We start from the raw sequence: 11,249 nt of genomic DNA, 5'->3' as shown, positions 1-11,249 counted from the left end.
TACCCCTCTGTGCGATTTGACAGCTTCGTCTCTCATTGCTACAGATTTTACAAAAAATTAAATCATATGCACAATAAAAGGCAGGGGTCGAACAAAGTTTCCCAAACAAATCCTAACGTTCCTAATGTTAGGACATTTTTATTTATCATTTTGAGACTATTACAACAAAATATATTAATTGTTTTTCATTATTAGTTCATTAATAATATGATTTTTAAGAAGTTAGAACTTTGAGCATCTGTCAAGCACCTTGCCATACACACTTGGGATCTTGATTCCTTCCCCCTTTTTCTTCTTTTATTTCTTTCTTTCTTTTCCATTTGTCTTTTTTTAATCTCTCTTCCAGGACTGGCATGGTTATGTGGACGGGCTGAAATCATTCAGTGGTCGCCATGGCTATGATGGCCTGGTGGTTCTCTTGTCCATCAGTGATACACTTCATCATCCCTGCCAGCAGGTGGCTGTCTACTCAAACAACACAGATATCCTTAACCAGGTAAATAAAATTTAAGATCACAAACAGCATCCTACAATAAGTCAAACGTGAAACACAAGTGTTTCTTTGAACTCTATGACTAATTCTGGTGAGTGTAAATAGGCATTGTAATGATTCTTATTTATTTGTCAATTTTCCTGAATCTCTAGATATGATTTTTTCCTTTGTTAAATTATCAAACTAACACAACAGCAACTTGACAGTAGGTGAGTTGAGAGGCTTTTAGTTTGGGTAAAGTGCTCTGGTGAGGATGCTAAGCGACAACACAGGTTAGTCTTTCTTATTAGGCAAGATTGTCATTAAGTCCTTACGTTAGTCAGTCAGCCTTCCCAGAAAATCAATACAATGCATAAAAAGCAATAGTTTAACATTTTAGAAAATTTGCTTTCCTGCTGAGAGTGAGATGAGAATGTCGATAACACAAAATAGAAAAAATATTCCAACACAATGGCTTTGATTGCAGATCTGCTGTGAGTTGGAAGAGTCTTCCAGTTGGTGTCTTTCTGGTGAACTGGAGACCAGGGAGAGTCTCCAGGTATATCACATCCCTATAAACACCTCCTTATCTTCTGGTACTCCCCCTCTGCTGGTAGAAGAAATACAGGGCCTCCTCAAGGACTTTGTTGACAGGCGAAGTTCTATATTAGCCTGCCACCCCAGCAGTAGGACCTCTTCCACTGATGGAGTGGCAGGCAGCGTGGAGTTCTCCCAGGGATCATCTGGTATCAATGACATGGATGGTTCTGATGTAGAGAGAGCTGACGGAGGCAGTGGAGATGTGGTGGCAATAGCAAGGTAATTAAGTGCATTCCTTTGAATTTGTTTCATATAGTTTAGTTATCAAAAAGAAAATCAGTACTGAGATTGAATACTATTTATTCATGGACATTAGGTTGATACAATTCAATAACAGCGTTGTTTTATATATGTTTATAGGGTGATGGCTGATGGCGAAGAGGACACAGGAGGTGTAGGAGTTGGTGCTGGCGGGGAGCTTGTGAGCCCTGACAGCGGTATGACCACCATCCGCAGCAGCCGTTCATCCAAGGAAAGTTCAGTGTTCCTTAGTGATGACAGCCCAGTTGGTGAGATTATAGCAGGAGGAGGGCCAGGTCCAGGTGGACTCTTCCTGAGAAACCCATCTCCCCTGGGGTTATCATCCCTTTCTCCTCCTGTCCCCCCTGAGAGGAGGAAGCACCGCTCTAGCAGAAATAAGAGTGACAACTTTGACCTGTTTAGTTTTGACCCACTACATAGCAGTGACCACTCTATGCCAACAGGAAGAGAAATAGCAATTTCTGGAGTAAGAGGAGATGAAGGAGAAACAAGAGCAGATAGCTCCAGCTTTTCAGAACTTGAAGAGCTCAGCTTGCTGGATTTCTCTGCTCCCAATTCATTGGGTGGACTTGGAAGTAGAAATTCTTCAATTGACCAACGGGTTCAAATCCATGGGAATGAAATGATTGACACTGTGGTTCCTCCAACGCCAGTCAACAGTGTAGTAGGTAGCCGCCCACCCAGCAGTTGTGGAGTCAGGTTCTTTCCAGAAGATGTAGTTGAAAGGATCAGTGGCCTGCAGCACAAGGACAGTGTGTCATCATCGTTGTCAGAGACCTGGGATGAACTTGGCTTTGACACACTAGGAACATTGTCCTCAAGTGATAATACTGCCTGGAATAGGACCAAGGAACCTGAGAGTCCACAGAAAATTGTGGATGAAGTAAGAGGGAATGAGTCAGTTGATGATATGACAGAACGAGAAAGCACAGAAGAGATCTTACAGTCAGGGAACACCCACCAGAGGGGAAAGACCCTTGAACCCCAGCTTAGCCTGATCACTGAGCAAACTGAATCATATGACAACTGGAACCCAGACTCTGTACTTAAGGATCGATGGAACCCTGTTACATTGGCTTCTCTGCAATTGACACCACCAGAGGAGGAAGTAACTGGAAAATGCATGGCTGGTATCATTGGAGCGAAAGAAAAAACATCCTCAGTGTCGAGAAAGAAAGCAGTCCTAAACACTTTAACGCCAGACACATCTAAAGAAGAGGATGAAGGGGTACAAGGAAAAAAAGGAGACAGACAGATGGAGCTCCTAGACTTCTGGACATACTCAGCTCAGAAGGGATTTCTCAAATCAGATAGCGGAACCACAACGTCTTACCCTGAATCACTAGATATGTGGAATATGACAATCCGAGATGACAGTCTATCACCTCTCACGACCCCTGACAACTTGTCTGAAACCTCAGCTTCTTTCAGTGGAGTGAACACCAATGTTGGGGCTGGCACATCTGTGGAAAGTCCACCAGGATTCTCTGATGGTGGAATGGTGATGTGGAACACCACCATACAGGAAGACACCTCTTCCACAATAACAAGCCCCGAAGGACCTGAAAATGGAAAGGACCTCAGTCACATGGGATCATTGGATACCAGTGATTCTCCTGAGACACATGCTTACAAACAGGTGGACGAAGAAAAAGCTATAGATGAGGAGAGAGGTATAAATAAAGTGCTTAGTCAGACTCTTGAAGAAGTGGGGTGGAGAGGTAATGAACATAATGTAAAAATAGTCATAGAGGAAGCTGAAGGTAGAACACAGGGTGCAGAAACAGGTGATAGTGACATCCAGAGTGTTGAGAGCCAACAGTCTGTCTTGCAGAACTTGGCACCTGAACATTCAGAAGATGATTCTTCCTCCTACCAGGGTACTGACATGTGGGACCTACCTGTCCCTGGCATGGTCACCTCCACTTCAGAATATGACAATGTAGGAGCTGGCACATGGAGCCTGACATCCTCCCCTGAGACCTATGCTAGTCCCATTGTAGACATGATACAGTTAGACGGGCAGTCTAGCCCTTTTGTAGATGTGACAAAACCTATTCATATAGACGAAAGGCATGATCAATACCAGAAAGCTGATCCTTTTGGAAAGACTGAATACAGAACAGTAGTTTCAGACAAAGAACAGCCAGCCAACCAGGTGTTCCTATTCGAAGGAACTAGTGAGTTGGGTCAAATGATCAGGAGTGGCGGAAGTTCAACTGAAAGTAGGTATGACAAAAGTGAAGAAGGATCAGAGGAAGTTGATTGGATAGAGCAACCAAAGGATCATTCCCCTTTTGATCTGGTGGACTACTCCACTGTCACTCAGGCCACTTCAGCCAATCATCATTCAAGATCAGTAGAAGCTACTGAGACACAAATACAGAATGACCAATCATTATCCGCAAGCCTTGACAACTGGGACAATCTAGTTTACAAGAATCACGATGGCTCTGAATCAACTTCATCACATGATCTGCCAATCACAATGGCCCACAATGAAGATGAGCCTGTCACTGAAAGCCAATATGATCCTAACAATGGGAGCACTGGACGTGTGGAGGGTAGAACAACAGAAACCATGTCTCTGAGCTCAAGCTCTGGAGGGGACAGAGACACAATGAAGTATAGCCCCGACAGCCTTCACCCAGGCAGTAGAGATGAACTCAAGTCCAATTCTGATGGAGATTCATCATCAGGCCTAGAAATGGAATACATCATTGTATCTGGCACAGTAAAAGAAACTGAGAGAGAGTGGCACGATAGACCTAAACAAGGTGACAGGCAATCAAAAAGAACAAGAAAGTCCATGGAGACATTTAGCATGCTTTCCTATGCTGCCACAGTACTGCAAAGCCAGGCCCAAGCTGCACATAGAGAGCATCAGGAGAACACAGAACAAAGTACGCAAAACCAAATGATCAGAGGTACTGATAGTGCACTTAGTGCAGATACAGAGCAAAAGCAAGATGTCTTATCCACTCATTACAAAACACAAAGTCCTGATAGTGCCACTGACCATCATGTCGTGCCAGAAATGATCACTCCCAGCCAATCAAAAAATAATTCTGAAGCTTTTCACAAGTCAGATTCAAGACCAACAGGTTGCAGTCAAACACAGGTAGAAGGATACTATGATGATAAATCAACCATTGTGTCTAGAAGTGTTTCTCCATCATTAAGATATCCATCAGATCACTTCCTGAAAACCAGAGAGGAAGTATATGTTCATTCACAGATCTCAATGGAAGATTCAGATGAGGGTGGGCAGTCACCCTCTGCACCTCCACCATGTCCCACTTCTTTGAGCAACATTCAAGTCTGGAGGGGTCAGTTAGCGAGGCAAGACACATCTCAAACCACATCTGAACCACAGTCTCCTGTACTTACCAACAGTTCGGTGTCCCGCACCAGCTCTTTGATTGGTACCCCATTAAGTGAATCTGGAATTTCTACCGAAAAAGGACTGGGATTACCATTTTCTGGAGATTTAATGGAAGAGGAGAATGATGATGAAGAGCAGGAGGAGGATACTGATACAGAGCACACTACCCTGCCAAAATATACTTCAGAAGTGCAAAGTGAGAGGGAAGAAAGACAACAATTGAGATCTTCTGATCTGTTAAGTTTCACAGAGGAACTGATTGGAAGTTCTTCATTTCAACAAACAGATTTACAATCACTTGAGCCAAAGAGGGACAAATTCTTACATAATACAGCGGATTACTATGATGAACAACCTATTGGGACTGTTGATTGTGATAATTGGTCAACTGAACAACAGATTGGAGACCATGAAGCTTCTCAAGATAGCTATTCACCCATTTCAAGGTAAGCAATGCACCTCAAATTATATTCTTTTGACTCAAGCTTTGTGCTATTTTACTGCTATACCACTTCAACATGCATGCATGCATATGCACACATGTGCCTGTTCTGCACACACACCCACACACATACACACGTGCCAACCACCCTCTCCACACTCTCCCTTAGTTCTTGGGTTTTTGAGTCTCTACAGCTTTCTCAATGGAGTCTGTACGTCAGAGGAATATTAGCATCGCTGAACAGACTGTCGAAATCGAGCTGGAAGGCCCTCCCGAGGAATTGATTCTGATTATCTATGTGTGTGTGTTGTATGGTTGAGTGACAGACTGGGATTGACAGAGAGGATGTGAGAATAAATATTACTGATGTGACAGAAAGAGATTATGTGTCTCTATTTTTGTGTGTGTATGAGTAAGAAACAAACATGTGCATGTGTGTGCGTATTTCATGTGTTTGGTAGCAAGCTTTGATCTGCAGCTCTGTGTGTGTGTTTATAAATCTGTTTACGCCTCATTAAATATGCATTACCTGCCTCATTACAGCTGGAGCCCCACCACAGCTAATAGAAACAGCTCCCCTAGCGCTCTTACAAGGTGTGGGTGTGAGTGTGCAGGCAAACCTGTGTGTGAGTGTGTGCATAGGTAATACCCAACATATCAGATAATAAAAGTTTGTCCAAACTTTAACTTTACATTAGCAAAGAGTACATAATATACTTATGTTGTTATATTGTTTTGGTGTAATTGTTTATGCTGTATGTTTGATTGTTTACTGCTCGTTTTATTATTACAGGCAATATTACAAGGTATGGCTTTATGTGAATGACATTTGTTGTTGAGTTCTAAAGCAGAATCTCATTTCACCCAGTTGTTGTGGATCTAAACATTGTTAAATGTACCCTGGAGAATTTTCTTGTAAACAAACTCAGTTTACATTCAGTGTACCTCCCCAAAACACATTGTGCGTGTCCTTGAGATCTAACAAATGTGTTGAAAGCATTTCCTTCCTCAGAAAATATTTGAAAATCAGATTTATTTGTAATGTTTGAAACATCCATGTTTTCCTTGGTAGCAGTCCTCTTTATCCCTGCTTTTGCTGCTTTTCCTGGCACATTACCAACACCTGTCAATTAATATAATAATGGCAGGAATGTACAGTATATCACAACACTTGCACGCTCATGTGAAAGCGTGTGTGTCCTCGTACGTTTTCATGAGAACAAATGAAACAGGGACCCCATGTAAAAACATTGCTCCATAGTGCTACTAGTGGTCAAAAACCCTTAATGCTTTAATGTGTACCTCAAATAGTTTAACTCACCCTGTATTGAACAAGCTGAAGAATACAAATTTCTTCAGTATACTGGGCAGTGTGTGTTTGATATATTCATTCTAGTAGAACCCCAAAATGTAAACATTAAAAACATTCACAGCCTACAGGCAGATGCATGAGGGTCACTGCATACCATTTGTATTCACAATTCTTTCTGAATTTCTCCTCTCTGCACTGATCCCCCTTCCCTTGTCCCCTTAAAAGAAGACACCAAGATGTGGCGTCACAGTTTTCCTCCCAGCCAACCAATGAAAATGCCGCATACCAGTGGACAGGAAGTCAGAACGCAACTCAGGGTCAAACCCAATATGGCTACAACTACCACCACATTGACCAAAGAACTGAAAACCAGAGCACCCACCCAGCCTGTGTAGATGCTAAATCCAACAACCAGCCAAACACCACAGATGTCTATGCTGAGTTTACAACTGATACCACAGCTACACATTACGGATCTGAGCAGGCTGAGAGCTATTATGAACCTGGAGTTAAAGCCGAGTACAGCTTGGATGATCCAGGTTCCAGTTTTCAATATATAGCTAAAAGCCGGTATGGAGATGACTCTAACTCCATGTGCGCCTCTGAACTCCAGTGCTCTCAGTATCAAGCTGATGACCAGGGTCAGTATGAATCCGACCACACCCATAACCAGCTTGATGGGCAGCCATTCTACCAATCGCATGCCCACCCTGAGAGGGAAGATCATGCGCGATATGTGCCGGAGGAATATGTTCACTTTCTCCTGGAAAGGTGAGCTTTCAATTTTGCTTTCAGTTCAGCAACTTTAATTCTTAGTGCTGTCTGGAGTCTAATAATATGTACAACTGGTACGCCCATCCACTTTGCAAGCTAGCCTCAGCAAGACAATGTAATTTCAGATAGAGGTTTTCTTTCACCAGTCTTTCTTAAAAGCTGAAACATGATTATAGGGGTCTTCTGTACATTATAATTGTGTGGAAGAGAGAGAGATCAACTGGATCTGCAAAGCTTTTCCAAAGCCTAAAAGCTGCACTGCTGTCTTTTACCACAAAGAGGCAGCACAGATCAGTTTAAAACTGTGATCAGTTCTTTAGATACCTTTCAAAATTTTCTTTTTAACAAAGCATTCAAGGATTGACATATGAAGCTTAAATGAGCAGGTGTAAAAGTATTCTATTTGCCTTTGTCTAGAAGAACTACGTATGTGTGCACATGTATGTGTGTGGGTGTGTATGTACACTGCAGTTTAATTGTTCCCTGTTAGCAGTTGTTGGCACTTGTTTTGCCCTACTTTGTAATTCTGATGACCCCCCCCCCCCTTCAGGATACACGACCCTCCCCTGTCTTTTACTGTGTGTGTGGGAGTGTGCGTACATACACAGCACATTTTTCCATAAACATGTGACTTGATTGTGGAAAGAGTGGTTCAGTCACTCATGCTGGGAGAAGACAGAGGGTGGGGAAAGGTAGGTATCCTAAGACAGAGATGGGTATATGTGTGTCTTTGTGTCTGTATTCATGTGTACTGGTTTTTCTGTACTGCTTCTCTCTATTGTTAGGCCTTATGTTAATCAGAGTCTGTTAGAGGGGCTTTGGTTGGGGGAAGGTAGCAACACTGCTCAGTATTGTTTCCCCAGCCCACACGTGCAGCCTGGGAATGAAGCAGTGAGTCGCTTTCTCTGTCTGCTTTGTCACTTCTGTAATCTTTTATGTCCGGAGTCAAATGAACAGATTTTAAACTCTTCCTCATTCAGTGTCATGGGAAAAGTTAGATTCTTTTTCTTTGTCGATGATTGTCTTTGGCTTGTTTGGCCCAATACTATGCATAGCTGTGCTGATGGTGGCATTGATGATAGCAATGATAATTTATGTTGTGGCTCATTATTGTATTTCTGTGCCTCTGAGCAGACACTCCCAACAGGGAGAAAGTGCGCCTGGGATGATGATGAAAATGGCCTCCAGTGAGGAAGCTGCTGAGGAGATGGATAACAGAGAAGGTAAATAAACAAGCAATTTATCTAAACTTAGATTGTTATTTTAAATCTTTAGTGTGCTCTCACAATAATCTATAGAAATGTAAACTTTTAAAGCCCTAAATATGAATGATCTTTAGACTTCCGGATTAGTCACAACATTGTCTAAGGAAGAGATAGCCACGAGACAAAAGCTTCTTACTGTAAAACATAGTCATATGAGGGGAAATTACAGTGGATCTAAAACAAATTCAGAAACTAAAAATTAAACCATCTCTCTTTGACCAGATCCACCCTCCTCTGTGGATCTCTCAGGCGGCTCCAATCAAAGGAGAAAGTTGGCAGCTCCACCAATAAATGTGTCACTGGACCGGAGTGAGGGGTCTCTTCTCTCAGAAGATGCCCTGGACACAGAGGACGAGGCCTTGGATACTGGTGATGACCTGGATCTGGACACACCTGATGAGGCCGACTTACATGGTCAGACACACACCTGAAGATACGATACAAACGTGCACACAGGACAGACAAACAAAAACACTGTGTTGTTATGTTGTCTTGTGAAACTTAATGCTCACATCCACTGTCTTTGTGTCACAAACAGAGGACTCAGAAGAGTCTAATCTGGGTGCAGGAGCAGCATCAAGTGATGCTATCGCAGAAGCAGCTGAGGAGAGCAGGGATAGCAGGCTGTGGAGGAGCGTGGTGATTGGAGAGCAGGAGCATCGCATTGATATGAAGTGCATTGAGCCATACAAAAGAGTCATTTCTCATGGAGGTACGCAAGCACAAATTCTAAAAAATCCATGCCTGCCACTTTCTCTAATGATTCCCTCCCTTTTCTCCTCTTTCTGTTGTATCTTGCTGTTTTTTCACTTTTTTGCTAAAGTGACTGACTGATAAGCAGTTGGCAGCCTCTGCCATCAGTGTATGAATGTGTGTGAAAAGGTGAATGTGACATGTAGTGTAAAGCACTTTGAGTGGTCAGAAGACTAGGACTAAGACGGGCTCATTACTTTATTTTTAACGAATTTGAGGTAAATTATTGATTATAGTGTTTTTTTTGCATCATTGTAAGCCTTCCCACGTCAAGACCGGTACATATTACGCATAACAGACGCAACATGGTGAAAACGACAAGAGAGGGAGACTCGACCCAATTTCAAGTTTCAATTAGCTTTACACAGAAACATCAGGCAGAAATGTCTTTCAGAGTGTTGTTATCTCAAAATGTCCTTGTTTAGAAACTAATGACACACATGGAATTTTCCCCCTCACCCTCTTTTCCATCATCAATGTGTAGACCAAGACAAGAAGAAAATATTTTTTTTGCAATTTCAAATATTTTTGAGAAAATAGTTTCATACCGGCTTCATTTCTGTGTTTATGTTTTATGTTTCAGGTTATTACGCTCAACAGAATGCCATCATCGTGTTTGCAGCATGTTTCCTACCGGACAGCAACTGTGATAATTACAATTATGTAATGGAAAACCTTTTCTTGTAAGTAAAAGCTATACTACTTGATCAAATATATGCGGACATTTAACCAGGTTGGATCCAGGCTGGCAGGAATTGCTCCCTTTCTTGTGGCTATGTGAGCACTTGTGAAGTCAGCAACAGTCCTTATTATATAATAAGGCCTGGTTTGCAGTCTGTGCTCCAATTCATCCCAAAGGTTTCAGATAGGGTTAAAGTCAAGTCAGTCAAGTTCCTCCACACAAAACAATGAAAACTCTTTCATTATGGACCTGTGCATGCAAGCATTGTGCATTTGAAACAGGGATGGGCCTTCTCCAAACTATTTCTACAAAGTTAGAAGCACTCTTTTGTGTAAAATATCATGGTATGCTGCATTGACTGCAAAACTACACAATTAAATGTGGACTTATGTATGTTACATCATTCAGTTAACCAGAATATTGTTTATGTTGCTTTTGTCAAAGCCAGCATGTGTTAACATGCTCACCTCAGAGTGTTTTCTGTTGTCTGTTTGTGTAGGTATGTAATAAGTACCTTGGAACTAATGGTGGCAGAAGATTACATGATTGTTTACCTGAATGGTGCCACCCCTCGCAGGAGGATGCCTGGCTTTACCTGGATGAAAAAATGCTATCAAATGATAGACAGAAGGTAATTGTCACACAAGACGAAGAAGTGCACAGCAACTTTAATGTATAATTTATTGTGCAATGTACTGTCAAACACACACATGGTTCCCCACCACATTAAACCACTATCTCCACCTTTTGTTTTTTCACAAAACACTTTGACATCAAACAGTTTAGAAAATGTATTTGTCTCTAATAACCATATTTTTTTCTCTATAAATTACATTATATTACATTGTTATATTATGCAGAATGTCTAAAGAAGAAAAATTTCAAATTAGTTTAAATACAAAGAAAAATCTAAAGCTAAGTGAATAAAGAATTAAATATCCCCTGTCCAATACTTTTTATAAGTGCTCCTTAGAAAAGAGAGACTTTAGAAAGATTACTCACTCAATATCAATTTAAAGAATTAAAGAGTTCATATGAATAAAATATTGCTGATTTGCATGTATCAGTAGGTTTTCATTGTGATTCAAGAAATGACTATAACTCAGCCCATGGGCTTGGACGCAAGTCCCATCACTATTCAACAATATCATAGGTAGGTCAGTAGGGGGCACACCGATCTTAGTTTTTCAATAACTAACTGACTGGGATAAACATTAAAAAAATTTACTTATGACTGCAGTGACTTTACTGATCATAAATTGTGTCAGAAATCACTTCCTCGTTCATTCATTCACTACTCCCT

General features: G+C 41.5%; 1 protein-coding gene across 1 annotated transcript; it reads left to right on the top strand.

Annotated features, from left to right (window-relative positions):
• Nucleotides 1–351: 351 nt before the first annotated feature.
• Nucleotides 352–10,577, top strand: LOC118325248 (the record flags this gene model as incomplete). Its single annotated transcript, XM_035657846.1, is given in 9 exon segments — nt 352–496; nt 960–1,291; nt 1,433–5,164; nt 6,698–7,243; nt 8,381–8,469; nt 8,734–8,925; nt 9,050–9,223; nt 9,848–9,947; nt 10,446–10,577. Coding segments are annotated over 8 exon segments (5,027 nt in total), but the record flags the coding sequence as incomplete, so codon positions are not given.
• Nucleotides 10,578–11,249: the final 672 nt, after the last annotated feature.

Source organism: Morone saxatilis, unplaced genomic scaffold, assembly GCF_004916995.1.
Source record: "Morone saxatilis isolate NCDOM2014 unplaced genomic scaffold, NCSU_SB_2.0 Contig16, whole genome shotgun sequence".
Classification (NCBI taxonomy): Eukaryota; Metazoa; Chordata; class Actinopteri; family Moronidae; genus Morone; species Morone saxatilis.
The sequence above is the reverse complement of the archived record's forward strand: the minus strand, read 5'-3'. Positions and strand labels throughout refer to the sequence as shown.